Source organism: Pavona decussata, unplaced genomic scaffold (assembly GCF_977016875.1).
Source record: "Pavona decussata unplaced genomic scaffold, jaPavDecu1.1 SCAFFOLD_127, whole genome shotgun sequence".
Classification (NCBI taxonomy): domain Eukaryota; kingdom Metazoa; phylum Cnidaria; class Anthozoa; order Scleractinia; family Agariciidae; genus Pavona; species Pavona decussata.
This window is the reverse complement of record NW_028145541.1, coordinates 145011-168735: the sequence shown is the minus strand read 5'-3', so window position 1 is coordinate 168735 and position 23725 is coordinate 145011. Positions and strand designations below refer to the sequence as shown.

The 23725-nt window shown below is 39.4% G+C and overlaps 2 protein-coding genes across 5 annotated transcripts in view; one reads left to right on the top strand and one right to left on the bottom strand.

The window, feature by feature from the left end:
• Positions 1-12385, top strand: part of LOC146469025 (alpha-1,2-mannosyltransferase ALG9-like) — an 18611-nt gene extending 6226 nt beyond the window's left edge. The window contains exons 6-18 of the mRNA XM_085123642.1: positions 434-507; positions 983-1044; positions 2008-2095; positions 3106-3211; positions 5108-5196; positions 5702-5747; positions 6493-6575; positions 6876-6947; positions 7929-8058; positions 9093-9240; positions 9598-9727; positions 10280-10410; positions 11453-12385. Of these exons, the coding sequence (XP_084979768.1) occupies positions 434-507; positions 983-1044; positions 2008-2095; positions 3106-3211; positions 5108-5196; positions 5702-5747; positions 6493-6575; positions 6876-6947; positions 7929-8058; positions 9093-9240; positions 9598-9727; positions 10280-10410; positions 11453-11597 (1304 nt within the window). The 3' untranslated portion in view covers positions 11598-12385. The remainder of the gene's footprint in view (positions 1-433; positions 508-982; positions 1045-2007; positions 2096-3105; positions 3212-5107; positions 5197-5701; positions 5748-6492; positions 6576-6875; positions 6948-7928; positions 8059-9092; positions 9241-9597; positions 9728-10279; positions 10411-11452) is intronic.
• Positions 12230-23725, bottom strand: LOC146469024 (BTB/POZ domain-containing protein KCTD7-like). Of its 4 annotated transcripts, none has more exons than XM_085123651.1 (4): positions 23611-23725; positions 16333-16451; positions 13961-14194; positions 12230-13600 (listed from the first exon to the last, which is right to left on the bottom strand). In XM_085123651.1, exons 2-4 carry the CDS (start codon positions 16402-16404, stop codon positions 13049-13051), a joined length of 858 nt encoding a protein of 285 aa, XP_084979777.1. In that variant the 5' UTR covers positions 16405-16451; positions 23611-23725; the 3' UTR covers positions 12230-13048. The 4 variants fall into 4 exon arrangements, with proteins under 4 accessions (XP_084979777.1, XP_084979778.1, XP_084979776.1 ...); XM_085123652.1 differs by having other exon boundaries at positions 16333-16448; XM_085123650.1 differs by lacking the exon at positions 23611-23725 and adding an exon at positions 22013-22236 and having other exon boundaries at positions 16333-16448.

Below are 23725 nucleotides of genomic sequence, written 5' to 3'. Positions count from 1 at the left end.
CAAACTCAAAAGTTAGAATCACCTTGCACAGCGTAATAAATAGCACCACAGGAAAGTACTGCTCAGTAGCTTCCATTTGAATGGTTGCAGTTTAGGATTTCATGGACAGACTCAAAAGTTAGAACCACATGATAATAATGATATTTATACCACATAATAATCAGTACCATATTGAAGTATTGCACAGTAGCTTTCATTTGAATGGTCACACTCCAGGATTTCATCTATAAAATCAAAAGTTAAAACCACCTTGTACAGCAAAATAAGCAGCACAGTATGTTAGGAAAGCACTACTGATTAGCTTTGACTTGAATGATCACACTAAAGGACTTTATGCACCACCTCATAGGTACAAACAGTAAGTCTGTTGTGAGCCACATCATGATAATGATTATTGTTATTATATTACATGTATGCTATTTCTTTTTTGTAGCATTTCTCCCAAGCACATTTGCAATGTACATGGTGCTTTTATCATATGGTGGATGGTTTGCAGGAAATTATGTGGTAAGGTCACATAAATTTATGCTCAACTTCTTCAGTCGAGTTGAACAGAATGTAATTTCATTGCCACCAGATTAGCACAAGGAGCCCAACATGTGAAGCGTCGGGTGCTGCTGCAAAACATTTAGGTACCCAGAGCATTTTCTTGACCGCCCAGGCTACTGGGCACCTGCTAGGCAGTGGCCTTGATGCAGCAAAAAAAAAAAAAAAACACAGAGTGATGTTCTCTGATAGCCTTCAATGCAGACGTCCTTAGGGGAGGAAACGCGTGACGAACCCCTAAGGATGTCTGCGTTAGAGGCTAGTTCTCTGACTAAATTGAATGCCACATTCAAACATTCCCAAGACACTTTTGAGCAACATGTAAATCAGCCTAGTAGACATTTGACATAAGACTGTTAAGCTTACAGCCCTTCAAGAGGTAAATCTTGAGTAATGAGTTGACAGGAAATCTGATTGTGTTATTTTGCCATCACAGGTTGCCGTGCTAGCCACAGCAGCTGGAGCTCTGATTGGCTGGCCATTCAGTGCAGTCATTGGGTAAAGTTTCTCTTTAAATTTTATTTTCACTTTAATTAATGTAAGTCTAAGAGTGCTAAAGTACAGCACTAAAGCCTCTCACTTGCAGAAAGGCTGAAGGTCAAAACAAAAAAAAATTGTTAATTAAAAATAAATTATTATGGAAACTTCACTATAAAAATTTCGAAAAACCACAGTGCCGTAAGAAAGTAGTGCTCCATAGTTGTCCTTTGAATGGTCACATTTTTGAATTGGGGGAGGGGTGGGAAGGTCTCAAAAGTTAAAGGTTTTTAAGGAAGATGTGATGCTTAATTGGAACTTTCAAGGGGTGGGGGGTGGGGGCAGTGTGAGGGTGCAAACCAAAAACCTTCCATGGGTAGAGTGTGAATTATTTCTAGAACAGCATGTTTCATTTCAATCATAATGAAGAGTTAGAAATTAATTTTAAAATTGTAAATTTGTGAGGTGTCATGATCAAATGCATGTAACAGTATGAGGACACACTCCAAATCAAATTCGGATTTGGAAATTATGGTTTTTTGAGGAGAGGGGAAAAAGGAGTACCTGAAGGAAAACCTCTCAGAGCAAGAATGAGCAGCAACGACAAATTCAAGCCACATATGACACCGAGTCTGGGAATCAAACCTGGGCCACATTGGTGGGAGGCGAGTGCTCTCACCACTGCACCATCTCTGCTCCCCAATTACCTCCCCAGTTACCTTGTACAGCGCAATAAACAAGTGCTACAGAAAAGTGATGCTTGATAGCTTTCATTTGAATAGTCACTCTCACAAATATGCATCCACTACCTCAAGACAAAATAATTATTGAAGTTAAAAGGGTTTAGGGGCCTTGTGGAACAATCTCTCTTTTGCCTCAGTGGCCAGTCATTTATCACTTTAATTTATGAACACCCCCAACAACTTCAAAGTGTTTGGTCAACCAGATGTAAGCATTGATTTCCTGCTTTCATTTTTCTTTCAGATTGCCTATTGCTTGGGATATTGTAGTTAGACAAAGAAGAATAATTTATTTTCTAGAGCTGTGCCTTATATCACTGATAGTATTTTTGGTAAGTCAGATCAAGTCCAGTATATTATATTAAGTAATAGTGTTCCTACAAGCCAAATTGCAAAATGTCAGGTCTAGTGTCTCCAGAGCAGTCTTACCCTGGGTTACCCTGTCTTTTTTCCCTGTACAATTTTCATTTTATCCATGCAGTTATTTGTGTCATACTTCTTGACTTCATAAGTTGTTGTTATTTTGCATGGGTTAAGCATCACTCGTCATTAATAATCATAGCTCAATGTTACACTGTGTATTGAAGTTTTGTCTTGTAAAATCACTGATAAGGTATGTTTGTGTTCAATTAAGTATGTTCATAGTCATTTCATTGTTGATAATAGCAATGATGATGATGATTATGATAATAATGACAATCATCAATAGCCCACTTTGAAAAAGAGTGATAGCCTGGGTCCAGAGTAGCTGCCCAAGTGATTGTGGGAAGGTTTGGGGGGACGTTGGCTATAATATTATCATTGCATTAAGCATCCCTCCAAACAATCCCACAATCGTTTGAGCAGTTACTCTCGACCCAGGCCATCACTCATTTTCAAAGTGAGTGGGCTATGAGGAAACAATGTTCACTAAGTTAAGGACATTTTACTGAAGAAGTCCTTGACCCCCCTTCCCCCGTCCCCCGACAAAAAAGAAAGAAAACAAAACAAAACAAAACAAAACAAAAAGGTTTACGTCATTAAGTTAATACAATTGTTAGGAAAGACAAATTAGAGAGATTTAGAATCGTGTTAATGGGAAACAACAAACGTGAGATTTGCTTTTATGTTTTCTAGAAAAAAATGAGTACGTAGATGAGAACAGTGCAAAATAATTCTGACTAGTGTTTCATGCTAACACAAAACTACTCAATTTTACCAAGAAACTGAAAACTGTGAGCAGCAAATGAAGGATAAACATGGTCACATGGTCATTCTCTGCCGTTTACCGTTTGTCCTAAACATAATTCTAAATGTCTAAATTATTTTTCATTTTAATGGTCTGAAATTATTGCTTTTACAGGGACCTTTAGTGTATATAGACTCCTTGTTCTATGGCAAAACTGTGATTGCACCATTGGGTATCGTGTTCTACAATTTGTTTGGGAAAGGAGGCCCAACTCTCTATGGTATGTCTTAACAGATAAATTAGTGTTAGTAATAACAAACAACGATGGCCTTGTTGTTTCCAGAAACTAGGTGCAAACAGGGATACAAATATTATGAAAGGTGTTTGTCATCGTGGTTTAAAATGATAGATGAGTTAATCGTTTGTCTCACGATTGAGTCACAAAGATGTGGATCGCGACGTTTCAACCGCTATGCTGCTGGTCTTCATCAGGCGATGGTGTCGACTGATTGCGTGACAGTATAAGTAGCACCTTGGTTTGTGTTGATTGTTGCGTTTCGATCCTCTCTTAGGCTGTTGTTGATTGGAGGATTTCGATCCCCGTCGTTCAGAGTAGAAATTGTTCCCTCGGCCGTCCGCCTTGGTACTGATCGGTTGCTGTGTAGTTTGATCGTGGGCATCCACGCTTCCGGAATTTCAATTCCATTATCCCTATTGATGTTGTCAGGGTGAAGTCTTATGTGAATAGCCTCTTTAACCCTACGGGTGTACCAATGTGGGTCTCGGTCAATAAACTTAACCTCATCCCAGAGCGGATGGTGGCCCGTCGCATTGCTGTGTTCTGAAACGGCGGAGGATTGGGTTCGAGCAAGCCGTATGTCTCTATCGTGTTCCTTAATCCTTTCATGCATAGATCTTCCCGTCTCTCCAATATAGACCTTGCCACACTCACAGGGAATCTTGTAGACTACTCCGTCTTGTTTTGCAGGGTCGACAGTGTCCTTTGGTCGCACTAGGTGTGATCTAAGTGTTGTGTCAGATCTGAAAACTGTCCGTATGCCTTGCTGTTGTAGGCAACGGCGAAGAGCCTCTGATAACCCTTTGACGTATGGTAGCACCGCAGTAGATTTAATTTCAGGCACTGGTTCTTTTGTGGCTGTTTGTTTCTTTGTTTTCATAATGTTTTTCACAAACGAAAACGGATAACCGTTAGAAACAAGAACTGATGAGAGGTGTCTCTTTTCTTGCGAGATAACTGATGGTTTAGTTATGAGGTGTTTCGATCTATCGTACAGGCACTTGACAATACCGCGTTTTACAGATTGCGAGTGGTGTGAATCATACGCTAGGTATTGGTCAGTGTGTGTAGGCTTTCTGTAAACACTGGTAGAGAGGTAGCCATCCGAATCTCTAGTTACCAACGTGTCAAGAAAGGGTATGGTGTTGTTGGTCTCAGTTTCCATAGTGAAGCGGATCGTTGGTTGTTGACTATTGAGGTGTTGCAGGAAAATGTCAACTTTGTCTCGACTCAAGATGGTAAAGGTGTCATCCACATAGCGTTTCCAAATCTTTGGTATACAAGGCGTAGAAGTCAAAGCTTGTTCTTCAAAATCCTCCATGTAGAGGTTAGCTATGACAGCGGATACTGGGCTCCCCATGGCTGCTCCCTCTTGTTGCTCGTAAATTAATCCATCATACTGGAAGTATGTGGATCTTAGAACGAAATCCAAGAGGTCCGCAATCTGTGCAGGTGTTAAAGTCGTGCGGTTAGCAAGACACGGGTCAGCTTCTAGTTTCCGTAACGCGGCCTGTACGGCGCCTTCGATAGGTACGTTTGTGAACAGTGATTCTACGTCAAAAGACACCATGATCTCGCTCTCTAGTACCCTCTCACCATTGATAGTGGACACGAAATGAGCTGAGTTGTTAACTGTATACTCTGATTTCCCTGTTAAGGGAGATAACACATCGGCTAGGTAGGAAGACAGATCATAAGCAAAGTGAAGTTTATTCCTCGATCTTGGATGCCAAGACAATAAATCAGTAGCAAATATTGACAGTTTAAATGAATCATCGCCCAGAAGAAGCAACAGATGAGTTGTTACTCACTGGGATGTTGTAGTAGTCCGTTCAAGTAAAACATACTCTCAAGCATTCTCGATTTTTTTTCTTGTAGGTGTAGAGCCCTGGACATTCTATTTTCTTAATGGATTTCTAAACTTCAATGTTGTATTTCCTCTGGCCCTGGCCTCCCTGCCAGCTTGTGTGAGTATTGTGATTGTTATGTAATGGAGAGGTAACAAGCTCTCCTTTGGCAACTTTTTGAGGAGCACTTATTTGCAAAGTTATCACATGTACAGTACAGTCAACTCCTGATAACTCGAACCTTCAAGGGAAATTGAAAAAGGGTTGAGTTATCGAGGGTAAAATTATATAGAAAATGACCTGAAAGGAAAGGAAAATTGGTGCGAGTTAGCAGGAGGTTCGAGTTAGCGAGGGTTCGAGTTATTGGGAGTCGACTGTAGTAGTAGGTTGAGAATGTCCTGCAGCACTGAAAGATGGTAAGGTGGGTCAGAAATATATTTATTGGGTATTGTTTTCACAAGTAGGCCTACTGCTCCTGTTGTTTGCCACCTTCACTTTGGTATTTTACCAGTTCATCTTCTTGTATGTCTGTTGCCGGTTAACACAATCATATTCTCTTGAAAGTCAAATGTTTTTTATTTAGAATGCGATGCCTGGCAACCTTATGTGAATATCTTTATCACAGATTTTTGTCAAGTTGGTGACCGCTACACAAGCGCAAGGAAAGAAATGTAAGTGGATAAAAGGAAAAAAAATATTTAAACTAAATATTATTTGAAAAGTACACATACACAAACCAAGTTCTACTACAATAGTACACCTTTCATATACATGTACATAAAACTTATTAAGCTGTTTCTCTTTCTTAAATCTTTGCAGTCACTAATGTAATTTTAACTAGGAATTTCTATTCAGTTTTTTCCACCCTTTCTGATCGGTACTTGGATTTTATTGCTATCTGTGTTTTGATCTAATTCTATCCCATTTTGCACACTGCATGGGTTATAGAGGCACCCCTTTCAAACAGGGCCTGGACCCTGCATGATCCACTAAGTGGATGTGGCCTTGAATTCCTTCAGGAAACACTGCTACAGGTTTTTATCAGTTCCGCTGTTTGGTGCTTCGTTTGCAGTAAAAACCTTTGATTGTGGGCAAGAATTTTTTTTTATCACAAAACGAAACACAGAGCAGCAGATAAAACATTGGAACACCTTTTCCAGAAGGAATTCAAGGCCACATGCAAAACCGTGAATCTGAGCTAAAACAAAAAAAAATATTCTGAAATGTGCTTACTCTGTAGGCTAGATATGCTCCCAGCCCTTCAATTGCAATAAAAGAAAGGCAGTCCATCTGGAAATTATGGCTGCTTGTGCGAGCAATTGGAATGCACAGGTCAATTCATCTGGGAGCAGAGTGCAACAATAATGGAATTTGTTTAGGCTGGAGTTAAATTAAAACTGTGCACCTTTCTTTCAGTTCCATCATCTGCATTACCAGTGTGGCTGGCATTATCAGGAATGTACATATGGATTCTAATATTCTTCACCAGACCTCATAAGGTAACTTCATCTATTCTTATGCTTTAACCTTATAAGCCCTAACAGTGATCAGCGTCAAATTTCTCCCGGTAATATCAATTTTTATTCAACCCGACGTCATGAGAATCAAGGATATGATCACCCAAGGCGAATTTTCTTGATATTTTAATAACTTCTACACACTTTGCTCCCATAAGAAAAGTTTGAGGATTTGTTCTTAGATGTTAGGGTTTAAGGAGTCTCGCAGCAGACACTGCTTCTCTTAATTACTCTATTTATTTTCATTTTTTAAAATTTTATCTATTTTTTGTCTTGTTCTAGGAGGAGAGATTTCTGTTTCCTATTTATCCTTTCTTCTGTCTCTTTGGAGCTGTAACTCTCACACAAGCACAAGTATGTGCACCGTTATTTCTGCATTTATTTATGATTATTAAAATTAATATTAATATTAATATTAATATTAATAATAACAATAATAATATCAGTAATATTAATATCAATGATTATATTAATTTAATAATAAAGTAATAGTTATTTAATAATAATATCAATATTTATATTTATGTCGATGTTGATATTACTATTACTTTAACTACATGTACAAAAATGTTTGGCATTGTTCATTTCTGGATGATAATGCTTGGACAAACAAAATATAAAATGATTTCTTGGCTTATTATTAACGAGCTTGAGAAGGCTAGAAATAGAATAGGCTACTTGTTGTCCAGTCTTTAAGTGAGAAAACATTTAAGCTGAACAGTAGACATTTAATGGCCTTTTTGTAAGGTGGTTTCCATGTTAACTGTAAAATGTGATTATGAATCTTACAGTGCAACGAGCTCAATCGGGGCCACCGAAAAAAACGACACTTTGAAATTTAAAGAAATGTTGTCGTTTTTGATTGGGCTTACAAACTCCCGCAAAGCCAGACTCCTTTGTTGTAAACGTGACCTGTGATTGGCTGATCAATGTTGGGTGGTCCCGGTTGAGTTCGTTGCACTCTAATTCTAGCAAAATCGTATCTGAGACTTTTAATGTTAACATTATGCGAGGTGCGGTTAAGTCTGCGCAGCAACTTCCCCCAAGCTTGTTCTCGTCTTTTTTGCTTTTGTTTATCGCCTGTTAACCAATACCCCTGTCTGATCCAGCACGTGCTATCTAGCATGAGGTTGTTTTTGTCACGCAAATCGGAAGTCGCAGTGAGTAAGCTACCGCACTTGGCAGTGTTCCCCTCAATAAACGCCATCTTGAGTCGTTACCTTGTTTGTTAAGTATTTTGAACATTCCTTTAGAGCATATCACAGTTACTTTAAGTTCCTCAGGAACAATGATATTAACACTGATTAAATATATGCTCATTGGTTATCTCTGCAGAAATTGTTCCATTACATGTTTTTCCGTGATAGTAAGCATCATTACTCTGCGTCGTCAACTTGGTTTGCTGTTTCCATAAGTGTCGTCTTTTCCTTACTTTCTCTTTCAAGATCAAGTGCCCTCTATTATGGTAAGAGCCAAGTGATGTTTTTTTTTATGTTAGTAACGCGTTTGCTTTTTACTGGACGGGAGGGCTGGATTGGGAAACGATATTTGGTGGAGAGTGGAGACTGTCTGTTGCCCTCCAAGAAATGCAAGAAATGCATGGACTACAGGCAGCAATTTTGCGTTTTTGTCATTCACTTTACATTATTTATAAAATAAGAGCGGTTTTCAATTGAGTGTCGAAAATAATTTCGCGTGTGCTTTGATTTTGCTTTACTACGCTCTGTGATTGGTTCGCAAAACTCGCGCCATTTTCTCCACCAACGAGAAACAAAACCAAAACCAATCGTGACTTGCTCTTATGCGTTTTCCCGCGCCTGGCGCCGGCTGCATGCACTTGCTTCGAGTTCTGATTGCTTTATTGCATTGTTTACATCTGCTGAAATTCGTCAGATTAGTTACATTGTTTTTGTTTTTTACCACTTTTAATTGAATCCGCTCTTATTACTGGAGTAGTGCAGTGACTACAGTAGTAGGCAAGGGATGTTAATTTACGCCATATTAAGCCAAACTTTGCAAACTTTGCAAACTAAGAAAACCAGACTTGAGAAAGTGCCCAGATCTTCTTTATTGTTAAAAATTGGATCAGTGGATAATAGAATTTCTGAGTTTTGATTGGCTTTTGGCATGGTATAATTAAAAATTAGTCCCCGAGCGCGCGTTGGATATTAGATGATAGATCCGGCTATAATCATCTCATATCCAACAAGTGTGAGTGGAATAATTGCTTTATTAAAAATTATCAAGAAATGTTGCTAGATCTTACTGATTTCGCTTTGCAAGAACAACCAGAAGACAATTTAATGGTCGCTATTTCCCGGGCATGGTATAATGGCTCATATACCATGGCCACTAAGCCATTCAAATCCCTGGAATTACATTGTATAATTATCCAGTTTTTAATCATGGCTGATATGCCATGGATGCTAAGCCAATCAAAATTCTGGAGTAGCATTATCCAATGATCCAGGAGTTAATAACACCTGCCTTGTTGTGTAGGTTACCACGCTCCTCTGGACCTGTATCTTGAGTTGAATCACATGTCCTCCACGCTTGAAGAACCCTTCCCTGCAGACAAGCACTTCAACCTGTGTGTTGGCAAGGAGTGGTACAGATATCCCAGTAGCTTCTTCTTACCTTCAGAAAGGTGCGTACAAGTTCAATCCTGAAGCCCCACTCCTAGGGCGCATTATTTTGCGACAATTAGTAAATAAAAATGGAGTTACCCATTGCTGATTTTATTGAGTTTATAGTGCGATGCGCCTTACCGTGGCCACCCAACAAAATTTTTTTTAGAAGTTAGCCATAAATTACAAAACGACATGTTTTCAATAATTCGTTGTTGCGTCACTTGCCTGTTGGACTTTGCAAAGAGGCGTGACCGTTAATCAAATTCGCGTATCCTGATTGGCTAACTTGTAAAAAAAAAAAAAGGTTTGTTGGGTGGCCACGGTAAGGCGCATCGCACTGTAATAATTTTCGTGATCGTAATAATTTTTTCTAGATGGCATCTCCAATTTATTCGTTCCGAATTTCGTGGTCAGTTACCGAAGCCTTACAGTGACGCAGCTAATGGAACAAAAATTATTCCCACGCACATGAACGACATGAACAACGAAGAACCTTCGAGATATGTAAGTACCTTGAAGTTGGCTATTAAACTTTGAGAGAATGATGTATTATTCAGTAAGTGACACAAGCATACTCGGAAAAAATCCGAGTGCTCCTATCCGGAGCACTCGGATTTGTCTCCTCTAGCTCAGTGGTAGAACATCCGAACTAGTAATCGGAAGGTCCTAGCTTCGACTCCTGATAGGAGCACTCGGATTATTTCCAAGTATGCCTGTGTCACTTACTGATCATTCTCATTTGTTCATCAGGCTTAGAATGTTCCATCACGTTTATTCCATTGAACGTTGAGAGTTTCGCGCGTTTTTTTCCTCTATTTTTTTTTTGTTTTGTTTTGGTGTGAAACAGAAATTGACCAATGTATCAATGTCCCTGTGGGCTTTTCGCACCGGTTTTTCGCAGTCTGCCCGCGCGGAAACTGGGACGAGAGTCCGTTCTTTTTGCTGTGTCCCAATTTCTGCGCGGTCAAAAAGCGAAAAACCGGCACAAACCCCCACAGAAATGCTTGTTACGCTAACGCAGGCTATGGCAGTGATGGCATAATTTTGCTTCAACAGATTTCTATTACAAAGTGTGACTTCCTCGTGGATTTGGAGACAGAAAGGGAAACCGAACACGAGCCAAACTTTTTGAAACGAACTAAAGAATGGGAAGTGATAATTAAAAAGCCGTTTCTAGATACGGAAAGGTGGGTAACAACAAACAATTGAGCGGTTTTCAATTGAGTGTCGAAAGTATTTCTCATTTTATTTTACTATGCTCCGTGCTTGGTTTAAAAAACTCGCGCCACTTTCTCAACCAATGGGAAACAAAGCCAGTCGTGACTTGCTTGCACGCGTTTTCCCGCGCTTGGCGCCGGTTGCATGTATTTGCTTCGAATTCTGATTGGTTCATTGCACTGTTTACGTCCGTTGTGATTGGCCAGAATAATTACCTTGGTTTTGGTTTTGTGACACTCAAATAGGCCATTTCCAGAACCTTATTACGAAAGTGAGGCAAAGCTTTTCATGTGAAAATTAATTTTGTTTGCATATGAATGTAAACCGCTTCAACACAGTTACTGTAAGTTAGTTGTAGATGTTGGATAAAGTGCTGGACAAGTTCCTTTTTGCAACAAATTAATCCGTCTACTTAAAATTAATGCGGTTTTTGGAAGCAGATTATGTAAAAATACAGGAAATTAACTCGAAAGTAAGGGTAAAGTTTCAAAGTGAAAGAAATTAACGCAACTAGCGTAAATTCCATGTACAAAAAGAACACTGACTTACTGATTTGGTTTTAAAATATGTTTTGTCCGAAGTAAAGGAAAAGAGGTCGACAACAGCACTTCTGGAATGAAATGAAAAATTTCATTCATCAGGTTGATTTATTAGATTTAATGGTTTACAATATGCCGAAGAGGATGATGTTGTTTAATAATGGTCCTTTTCCGTTTACAAAGATGTCCGGCGTAAGTGAATTTGCCAGTCGGTTCAAATTTCCAATAGGCCATTTCCGAGTTGCTGTGAACCTCATTATGAAAGCGAGGCTAAGTGCAAAGCCTTTCATACGAAAATTAGTTTTCTTTGCGTATGAATGACAACGAATTCTCATAATTATAACTGCACTTTTAGACTCGCCTTCATGATGAGGTTCAAAGCAAGTCGGAAAAGACCGACAGACGTTGGTGATTGCTTCACCGTTTGATAAATGGCTCAAATCTAAAACTAGGGTGTTTATTCTGTTGGTAGATCTCACCGCCTCTTCAGAGCATTTTACATTCCGTTCGTATCCTACCGCTACACAACGTATTCAGACTACGTCTTATTGAAATCACTGCGGAAAGGAAAGGCCAAGACCCGGAAAGGGAAAGAGAACAAGGAATCCGCGAGATAAGGCAACAGTTTAAGTGACATTTACTGACAATTATTCCATTTTTCATGGTTTCTTTCGATTTATAAACTACGAGCAGTCCCTTGTTTTTCTTAGAGATGGTAAAGCGAGTGTCTCGCGCGACCGCGCGCGAAAATTACCTTCCTCGAGGAGACGCGACGCGCAGAGTAGCCTGCGTGGTAGGTGCTAGAAAGGGGAGGAGAGGAGAGGAATCGGGCGCGCGTGCGTGGGCTACGCGCGGAGGGGAAGGAAAAAATAGAATTAAAATAATAATATATACTTTTTTCGCTTTCCTCGCGCGTCGCGCCTCCACGACGGAAGCTGAAATGGTTGTTTACCTAACCTGTGTGTTTGGCGTTCCAATAGTCCATTTCCGACTTGCTTTTAACCTCATTATGAAACCGAGGCTAAGTGCAAAGGCTTATCTAATGAGGTTCACAGCAATTCGTAAATGCCATATTGCCCTTTGCCTACTGTTCCGGTTATTGTTTACCAATGTAGAAAAACGCTAAAACCGTTGCAGCGTTGTAGAACAAGTTTAAATGGTTATGGTGTAGGGACGGAGTCACAAAGGTAATTAACGACCCACTTCAAATATCTAGACTAAAGTTTGAAGTCATCATAAGCCGTTTAAATACGTCATCTGTACCATTGTTTATGTCATCTCTGTAGAAATAAATATAACCACATTTGCTTCATAACTATGTAATATCAATAGTCCATCAGCAAAAGTTCTGACTAAACAAGTTAACTGTCCGTCTTATCTTGAATAAATAACTTAAAAAACCTTTTGTAAAGTGTTTCTTTTGAAAAATTGCTAATAATTTATTTTGATAATCGCATTCTCTCAGGTTTCTTAGTGTAAATAATAATTCGAACCGTAAGAACGATACGGAAAGAAGATTGGTAACTCTAAAAACTGGAGCCTTTTCTTAGCCTTAGTTTAGGAAATGAAGTGAGATACATGTCTTGTTGAAAATTAGTATTTGTAATTGGACTTCTCAAACTCATTAATAATTCAAAAGCCAAAGACAAAGGAAATCATGCGCCGTAATGTGTTTGGAAATCTGGTGAAAAACTCCTCGTTTTTGCATCCCTAATTTCTCCTTCAAAATCAGTTTGTTTGAGAAGTTATATCAAACACACGTCACAGTGTTTCATCACAATATCAAAAACCTCGAAGTTCGTCAAAAATACCCCGCTACACGTCGTATTTCCAACTATCTTCTCGGTGTTTGATATGTGATGAAACACTGTGTCTCGTGTTTGATATATTACTTAAAACGTCTTTTACCGCAACGACTTCAGTACAAAACCGGCCTGACACAGAGTTAAATTGTAAAAATTCGGGTACCAGGCAGTTCTTATCATGGCTCACAGGGTTGACTGAAACAAACAACAATGGATCCTTGGTTTCAAAGAGTTGCGTGTTCTAAAAAATCTGGTTTTCATCTTTACCACATAAACTCGACAACATGTTCGGTGACGTTAAAGCGGCACTCCTCTTTGCCGATCCCGTAATGGAGCTTAACATTCTTACATCTGATTTTCTCTTCACGAAAAGTACAGCTATATCCTTTGTTCTTCAAATCTGCCTCAGTGATGCTAATAAAGAGCTTCATTTCCACGTTATTGAGAGAGCAAATTACCAAATCAGTCTCCTTGAACCTTCGCTGTACGTAATCAAACGTTTCTTGGTGGTGCACTAAACCCTGCTTAGCCGGTTTTGAGACGACCAGGTTGTGCGCATGCGGACCAACACAGTCTCCGCATTCCATGATTTTCTGATGGTCCTCCATTGACAGCAGGCTCACTTTACTCGTAGATGCCAAGTTCTGAAGGCTCTTTTCTTGCGCATGCGAGATAATGTCTTGCTGCCACTTCGGAAAATCCCTTCCTAGTCTCATCTTTCGTGCGTTCTCCAATTTGTGGGAAAAGACGACGGAGAAACGTTCTAATTTGTCGATCAAGTCTTCTATTTGGTAGAACTGGGCTTCTTTGTACACCTACGAGAGTTACATATTGACAATGGATTTGGACTACTCTACATCACCTCTTTTCCCCACCCTCACCCACCTTCCCTTAAGCAAAATCAGCTGAACTAACTCACTTTTACAGTCGCGGACGCACTTTTCCCGCTCGTAAAAACTAACACTAGTTGAATATTTTTCCACCCTTGCCGCTGGTTGCAGTTTTCCTCCCGCTTGGTACTAGTACCGGTTTCATGTTTTCCCATCCCTGATGCTTGTTTCAATTGGCCATTTTTTATTATTTGTTGTTGAATTCCCATACAAACACAAGTTCCCCCGCGGGCATCCCCGAGTCTCCCCGAGTGCGCCCATGTCAGCAGATCAACACATTCTTACCTCAAGAGCTACATCAGCTGACGGCAGCTGGTTTCCATCTCTAAGGAAATTCAGGACGTGTTTGAAGTACGCTCCATCGCGATCGATAAAATATTGCCCTTCACTGTCAGTATCCAGCTCGTGTCGACCGCTGAACATGGCTGCCAACATGGAGTTCTTGTCCTTGGTGAGTGTTGAGAGGGTCGTTACAAAGTTGTGTCCACCGACATTGAGAGAAATCACCCGCGGTAGGGACTGGACCGAGAAACAAACATACAAGAAAGAAAGACGTTTCGCGCCGGTAAGTTCGAACCTTCAATATCCTTCCCCCGCCCCCGAGCATTCCGCGGTCATTTGACCATGTAAGTGTGCCCGTGGGGGGAATTTGAGTTATCTTTTGGTCTAGCGGTGTACGCGCGTGGGGTTTTACTGGTTTGCGGGGGATAATGAGGTTTTCAACGCCGGACACAGCAAGCTCATTCAAAAGGGGCCTTTAGAAAAGATTACCTTTCGAATTAATCGGGCATTTGTGTGGTAAAGACTTCGAACAATCCGTTTCTGGTTTTCTGTGAAAGTGGAAGCACTCGTACTTTCTCTCGGGATTATACGGTAGCGGCAAGTAGCAGTACTTATATCTGAGCTGATTTTCCAGAAGGTGGCTACAGAAATTGACGTTTTTGTTAACTTTTCTTAAGATATTTATTTATTTTATTATTTTTTTTTAGCGTTTCCTATTGAATTTCACATCAGTAAGTAAATAGATTACAATGGTCATTAGCAAATATTGATAAAATCAAAATATTTCCCCCCCCCCCCCTCCCTGGTTTGTTAACCTAGCCCCACTCTCTCTCAAACGTCTTTTTACCGCTCAACGATTTGGCTTTGAATTCGGCGCGCGCTCTGAGCTCAGAACTAAGTCATTAGACCTAGCTAGCGTTTCGTTTGGCTTCCTGAAGCAAAGTTTTCCTGAGGACATCATTAAGTCTAGTGAGGGAAAAGTCTTACGAGTGCAGTTCCTGCCTCGTCTAATATGCTTGCTACTCGTAGTCCTCGTTTAAGCTAAACGGGTAATTTTCAGTTACTCGGGCTTGGACTATTAAAGGCTTGTATATTGTGGGCTTTGCTTGAGGAGGTGACAGTCTTTGGCTTTAAAAAGTAGGTCTTAGGGATGAGTTCTTTTCGGGCAACGTGAAATTTTCGCGAATTGTTTATCCAGCCAAAGACTTAGTTTATTTTTGTGGTATAAAAGGGCGCTAACCCTTCCCTTTTCAAATGTTGATTTCAACATCCGGGACTTAAGCTGATACGGAAAACACTAGCAAGAATGGGCAAGGATTTTCTCTTCAAGAAGCGTGAGTTTGAAAAGCTATTCTATTATTTTTCGCCGTTATAACTGTAGCGTTGTTAGGCTAGTCATCGATAAGTCGAGAAGTGCGATTTTGGTCGGATTTCCGGACTCAATATCATAAATAATTTCCAGATGTTCGTTCGGCGTGATTCTCATTACGTCTTGAATTTATAATTAACACGGAAAATCAATTTAAAACGCTGTCTTGCCCCGATTAAGCCGATTCTTTTGTGGAAGGCTAGTCTTGAGCGCTTAAAGACCGAGTTTTGGTTGAGATTTAAGATGCGTTGGCGCCGTTAATAATTACCAAGTGTCACACTTGCTTTATAGTCGGATCACAGGTCATGTCTCATTTCACTCAGGTGTCAATGTCACGCCTAATTCCAAAGAAAAGCCCCTCTTTTCTCTTTCATAGTATTTCCTGACCTTACTTTCTTGTGATGAACCGTAACTGGAGTATTGTGAATGACTAGCATATTCCTTCAGCTTAGAAAGTCTCAAAATGTGCTCAATTTCTGTAGCCACCTTTTTGAAAATCAGCCCAGATATGTGTATGGGGGGTAAATTGAAAAATTTAAATGCTAGAGTATTTACACGTGTACACCATCATTGAGCTAGCACTTTATCGAAGACTGCCAAAACAACGGAATTTCCTTTTGATGATATAAAAGCTGGTCTTTTGGTAATATACATCTTCGCGTGAGTTCCTGAGATTGTCGTTTTCTCCTAACACAATCGTTGCTACTTTAGACTTACCGGAAATACCCGGGTTTCTGATATGTTGACCAAGCTAAACTTACAAATTAAAGTAATGAAAAATTTTAGAAAGTAAACAGAAAGGATTCGTTTGAGATGACTCCTTTGCGATATAGTGAGGGAAATAAAATTGCTATGCGACCAAAACCTCGCGAAGTCCGAAATGAGTTCGGGTTTCTGGTATACATTTGTAGTACGATGCCCGTATGGAGTTGATGTACATGTAAAATGTACAGTTCCGCATGTTAGAAAAAATTGTTTACAGGGAATAAGAACCGTAAAAACTTACTGAAACAGGTCTTTCTCCTTCGTTGCGTCCTACCATGTCTGTGCTGCACTTCTCACACGGAATTCCTTGCATCGATTGAGTAACTCGGAAACTCTTTCAGAAAATACTTGAGTAACCTACTGGAGAGAAATTTTTACAAAGGTGTTGAACATTGAACCCAGCATATGTACAAGGGGAGAATCAGATTTCCGCTTAAAGGATTTCTTAATTGTGTGTTTTAAACTTGTGAAGTTAAAGGGGGAGAATCTCGGGGATTGTGACCTTTTATCGTTGAAATGGTGCGACAACACCCTCACTAAGTTTCAAAACATTTCAAGAACATCAATTAAAAGAAATCAATTGAATTCTTGAAAGGAACAGTTCATGACCTGCTTTTATATAATTAGTGCATTTTTAGGAACGAAAACACGAGAACTTGAAAACAGTTAGGCTAATTTTTTCAAGTTTCAGTCCATCCTAACCCAGTCCATCTGTGGCCAGAGACACTCATCAATAGTCTTAGTACACTGGGGTGATAGTTTACAGCAAATTTGAGCAGTACGTTTAGGTTTCTGTTGATAAAAATCGTTTTGGAATTTTTTATATGACACCAAATACGCGTGATACTACCCCTTTAAGCTGTTTATTTCACTGTAAAAGGTTCTTTCGCTACATTGAAAACGTTCATTTTTCATTCAGTTCGTTAATTAAAAGGAGCTATTTAAAATTATCGAGGTGACGATAATGTAGCAGAGATGGAAAAACAAAGTTCATCGCTGACCATGTCCTGGGGTGGTGGGGTGCGGTCTATTTCTGGTACGGTATTTCAGACCTGGCCTGTATAGTTCGCACCCACTTTCAAACCTGGGGCCAGAATCACTAAGAAGCCTTCCTAAGCCGTTAAAGGTCTTAAAGGGGCAGTATCATGGGAGATATCATGATTTGTGGCCAAAATTCACTAAATTTAAACTTTGAACACTGTGTTGATTAATTTCTAAATCACCTATTTAAAGAAACATTAATAGTGATTCTAAGACGAAAGTTTGAACCAAAATATAGTACAACCGGCGATTTTAAGTGCGTTACGAGAGCGGAACTTGAAAACGTCGGCCCGACGTTTTCAAATTTGAACCCCTCTTTATCTTGGTCATCTGCCGGTGAAAATTTCCGTGGATAGTTTGCATTTTGTCATTATATCTTGGTTGCTATCAACCGAATAACGTCTTTTCGATTTTCAATGTGTTATTAAAAGATAGCGTGTCCCTTTAAAGGGGACGTGTCACGGGCACTTTGACCTTCTTTGGTGAAAATAGTGCAACAACACCATAGCTTAGTTGCAGAGCGCTTCTAGAGTACGAGAGAAAAAAATCAACTGAATTCTTCAAAGAGACAAATCGTGTTCTAGTTCAAGTTGCAATCCATTCAAACTCAGTCCATCTATGGCCAGAGACAATGCAACTCAGGACAGTTTTAGTGATCTTTAGTATACCGGGCTGGTAAATTATAGCAAAACTGAACCATTGCTTTTTAGGTTCCTGTTTTAACAGGAACCTAAAAAAAAAACCTAAAACAAAAACGTTTTGGGGATTTTGAAATGACACCAAGGGTGCTTCCCATTTAAATGGAAAACCCGGAAATTCCAGTTGGAAAATCAAATGGTACACATCATTCCGTTTGGAGTACTTCTGAAATTATGGGCTTCTGGTCAAAGTGATGTATTTTTATTACTCATTTTGGGATTTACAGCTGATGTTCATACATTTTGCATGTTATCCATCTTCTGTTAAGACAAGCTAAATCATTTCGTATTTATGCCGAAAATTTCCATCGGGTGGTTTGCGTAAATGGTAAGCACCCCAAATCTCCGTGACACTTTTTCTTTAAGATAAATCCTGAGTATTATTCCTTAGAAATGGCCTATTATTTGCATAATCGGTTATTGTTAGGAAACAATATTAAGGATATATATCTTAACTTACGATCTGACCCCTGGTTTCTAGAATCCATACGCATTTTCAGACTCTCGGACCAAAATAGTTGTGTTGTTTGATCGTTGGCATCCAAGCTTCTGGAATTTTAGTTTCATTATCCCTGCTGATGTTGTCAGGGTGAGCCTCTTCAATCTTGCAGGTGTACTGGTGTGAGTCGCGGTCAATGAACGTAACTTTGTCCCAGAGCGGATAGTGGTCGGTTCATTAGCATGTTCTGAAACTGCTGAGTGCTGAGTACGAGTAAGCCGAATGTCTATATCGTGTTCCTTAAACACGAAACGTCTTTTATTTTTAAGAGGTCCGGCACACACTGATTCAGTGCCGGCAGTGAAAAAAGTAACGGTTGGTTGAATCTTGAACTTCAGAGTCCACATGTTATTGAAAGACGAAGTAAATAGTGTAAACAGGTGAATGTCATATGAGCTATACTAAGCTCCTCCTTCTCTCAGTTAAGTTTCCTCTCTAATAACCTCTCCCCCTCCCCGCCTCCCGCCGCTACTCTTTCGATATCTGATCTTGTAATAAGCTCCATCATTTCTTAAAGGGACAGTGTCACCTATTTTTAGAGCCACTTTGAATAGCCATAAAACATAATTGAATCGATGGAATCATTAGTGCGCAGAAACTAGTATTAAAGGGGAAGTATCATATGGGGGTTTTGGTATCTTTTGTTAAAAATGGAAAACTAAGACCTTCAATCAGCTGCCAAATAATTCTAGAATGACAAGAGGACAGAAATCAACTCAATTCTTGAAAGGAACAACTCGTGATCTGTTCTAGCGCATTTTGGAAACAAAAATGCGAGAACTTGAAAAACATTAGCCTAACATTTTTCAAGTTTCAATCCATACTCTGTCTCTGTCTCTGGCCAGAGGCTCTCATCGACAGTTTCATTGCACTGGGGTGATAATTTATAACAAACTTGACAATTATTTCTTTGTTTCTACCTGACAGACAAACATTTTTTGGTTTTGAAATGAGAGCAAATTTGCGTGATACTTCCCCTTTAATTATGTTTTGGGGGCAGATGGCTACAATTGTAGGTTGGAAATGGATGGCAATTAGAAAAATTGGCCAATTTTAACTTCTTCCTGTATATTTTAGAGAAGTCGCTAAAAGTTGATTCTAGTTTGTTTTTCCTCAGAGAAATCCCTCAACATTTTCCATCCGGTGCTCTAATAGCAGTTTTACGTTACAGAAGAGGTTCTTTGTTAAATATTTGAGCCGTTTTTTCTAACATACAGCAAAATCGCTGTGACAGTGCTTCTTTAAGCTGCCTTCCTCCCTCCACGAAGAGGTAGAATAACAAAAGAGTTATTGATATGGTAGAAAAATTGAAAAGGAAATCCAAAACTCAGCCGGGCAGATGGTCAAAATATCAAAGGTGGTTTCCCTCGATGTTAATTTTTCGCCATCGGTCGGTTTGTCGAATAATTTGTTCTTTAATTTGCGAAGTTTTATTTACATGTAATTTAATAACACTGTTTTTCAGTTTAATATTAGAATAGTGAAAAAGCTGTTATAAATTTTGTTGAAAATTCTTGATTCGAAATAAGCCACCGTCTGTTTAATTTTAAGTCACCTTCTATTACGTCTGAAATTAAATTGAGTAGAGCTTTTACTGTAAGGTTGGCTAGATAATCTCATCGCTTTGTGTATTATGTTATTAAAGATGAGCGTATCTCTTGAGGGAATGTTGGCATCCAACGATAAAATTTAAACAAAATACTTATAAAAACGTTGTATCCTGTGTTCGCAGATCGTTTGGTGGTCTTTCAAAGACACAGCAGTGTAAGCTAATACAATTTGATCTATTCGGATGTTTTGATTAGCTGAAAAGTTTAGGGAAAACAATCTTATTTCCCGAGTTTAGGAGCATCTGTTGGTAACGGCATATTTGCCCCTCCGAAATTAAAAGGAATCAGTTTTCCAGTTATACGACATTTTGCCGAGGAAGACTCGGCAGCTATAATTTGTCGCGCTTTTAGGATTTCAGTAAAACGAAGAGAGTGGTCAGAAAGAAACGCTCACGGATGTAGTTGCCAACCATGTTTTTCCATTGATCAATGGTCAACACGCATGTCCTTACATGCCATGGAACCAAAACATATTAACTCGACAAGATCGCAAGTTATTAAGTTGCGATCGCAAGTTATTATGTTGCGATCGCAAGTTAGTAAAAGTTGCGATCCCAAGTTATTATGTTAGTAAGTTGTGATCGCAAGTTGTTAAGTTGCGATCGCAAGTTATTAAGTTGCGACGAAAAAGTCGATGTGTCCCTTATGAGCCACCGTAGTTTTAAGAACATCACATTACCAAAGGAAATTATGAGCCACAATTCCCGAAACAAGAACACGTCTTTGCTATTACTATTCATCAGTTAATTTTTCTGCAGGCATAGCAATTGGTCCCGATTGTTGCTACTTCGTCTGCAATCATTATCACTGACAGGCTAAGCTTGGGCGCGTTCTTCCCTTAAGAAGTAAAATTTTATGTTGTAAGTACAGTTTGGGTAAACTTTGACTTCCATTTTTTACTGTAAACCGGATAAATAGGAAGTCCATCCGGAATAAATATAAGGCGTCGCTGGCGCCAGTTTACTCATTGTAGACAAGGAAGTACGCTCATGACGAAAGCAATCAAGTGTAAATAAAGATCGGCCGTGCCAGCTGAAGGAGCAAACCAAATTGCATGTTCCCGGCCTCAGTAACCGGCCGCAATTCTATTTTTATTTTTATTATTATTTTACTCGGCGTCGTTTCGCTATTTGCGTTTGTTGTTAACTGTGACCAACTGTCATTTGTTGATCTGTGCCGTGTAGTTCCTCTTACTAACTCTTAACTTCCGTCGCTTGTGGTATACCCAGAAAATTTTTATTTCTTTGTATATCATGTTCATGAACGACCTCTCTCGTTTTTTTTAAAATACGAGGACTAAAATTACCTCAATAAAGATTTTAAACGCGACACCTATAAATGGCACAGATGTGACATGCAAATACATTTTTATTTAATTTGTAGTATGCGGATGAGGACTGAATAAATTTTCATCTCGATCGATTTTCCTTTGGCTCCGTTAAGATTTTAATCCCCCCTGCGATTATTAACTTCGCACAGCACATAGTGTGAATAAAAGTCAGCGAAAATGACTAAATAAAAGAAAATGCAATGTTTTAAGGACAATCAGACTTAAGAAACTTACCAGAAAACCTAAAATAACTTAATGATTTCAAAGCAATGCTGCCGGCTGTGTTATGTATTTGCGTTCGCAGGGGAAGCTACATGCAAATTTCTTGTGGTCGTCCGGTTTGCGCGGTCTTTGATCCCTCGAGTCTTTAAAACTAATATTTTTAATTTTAAAGTCATTTTCTTCAGTGCCAGAACTGTTCTTTATATGCAGCTAAGCAGCTCGGTTCGATGGTAAACAAAGATAATTATTATTCTACAAAACCTTCTAGGCAACTAAAAACAGGAATATTAAAATTTGAAAAATAATTATTAAAATCGGTCAAGATTTGTGAACCAAAATATTTTGATACTAATTTCCCTGTTTATCTTATAATATTTTTCGATTTCTACGAAACTTTACGGGAAATTCCCTTCTTTATTCCCATAAAGTGACGGCTTTGTTTTTTCTTGTACATTTGCCGTTAACATATGCGGGAGCAATTCACATATAAATTCAGATAGTAACAAAAAATATCTTGTTACCTGAGTCGCCGATTTTTATCTTTCGTCGATTTCCCCGGCCGCATCGAAAAATTAAGGTTAACTTTTTTTCTTCCTTCGACGCGTGTGTTTTACCGAGAAACAAGCTTGACTTGGACTGTTTATAAGTACTCGTCAGAGCTGAGTCGTCTTCTATATTCACAGGTCCATTGTCTTCTCACACCAATCGCTCACGACACCTGCTAAAGGTGTTCTTTGAATGCGGAGGACTAGTGACAAGCCTGGCCCCAGGCTCTGCTCCAATGTACAATCTTTATTTTGATCATGTCAGTTGTTTTCAAATCGATCTGATACTACGGTCCTAGTCCTAGTCAAGTTTGGTTGAGAAACTTCACAGCCAATCCGAAAATATCCCTCTCCTGTTCCCTTCCCCCCTCTCAATGGTGTTTTTCGGAATTTTTCTAGCCAATCTTGTGAACCAACATTGAGAGGGCAGAGTGGCGAGATCTGTCCCATCTGATGTGACTAACACTGTGTTCGGCAAGAATTTTTACCATGCCTTCTTTAATGTCACGACATTGCCCGGAAAGACGGGGCATTTCTTCCGCGCCGTCGAGGGTGATGCCGATTATATTCTTCCCTTTAAATTTACAAAAAGGCGACTTACTTTCATAGTAGCTAGAAAAAAATTGGTCTACGGTTTTGACATGAGCCAGTTTTGTAGTTTCGAGGCACGCTTCCGTGCTCTCTCTCTAAATATATTGCGTGACTTGCTATTGCTGCAATGTGACTGTTGTACGGTTGTAAATTTACCAGGAGGAACAGGAAATTAGTCCGTCTTGCCCTCCTTGTTTATCAGAATTAATATTTCCACAAAGGTAGCCTATTTAAAGTATATATAACGCCCGGAACGGTTTGTCCAAGATTATGAGCAGTTGATATTGCAACCGAATAGTCTGTTGGTGGTGACACGTTCCAACACTTCACCAACGGGTCACCATTTTTCACAACACATTTATGTAAAAAAAAAAAAAATTCGGGGATATATGGTAGAAGAGACAGCGAGATAGAAAGGCCATTGGCCACAGATAAGTAATTCGTTACTTTCATTTTATTGGCACTGTTCTGGGAGATTTCCGTTGCGTTTTTAGCATGGTGACCTTCAATGTTACAAGGAAATAATGTTCTTTAACTTAATTAATCCATGGTGACTCGTGTACACCTGTACTACCAAGTGTGATTTCTACCGTTTCATTGGGACATTTTGCTCATTGAGTCATTGTTATAGTTTGTCGCTGCATTTGACCACACTAGGTTCATGAACCTGTGCAAGAGCTATTTTCAAAAGTCACAATTTTGTAACATGTTCAAATCACCGTGTCACCATTTCGTGCGTAGTTCGTTGACAAGAAATGTAAACACAGACCCCGTGACGCCAAAGTTGTTAATTTCGCTTATTTCGCATGTTAGGAAGTGTTGTGTAAAAATACCAAACAGCGATAATTAGTTAGCATTAATATCTCGCTCGCAATATATCGCCAAAAGTAAGCAGAGAGATAGCATTAGGCCACGCTTTACCTCCACCTGCTGTATTGAAACGCGTGGCGTCGGCTATGGCAAGAGTAACCAATTGCACATACCTGTGAGTAGATCGTGCTTTACGAAGAATTAACAAATTTTCCTCTTTTCACTGTCTGTTGACATTTTGAACTGACATTTACAACCCTACAACAGTCACATTACAGCAAATTGCAG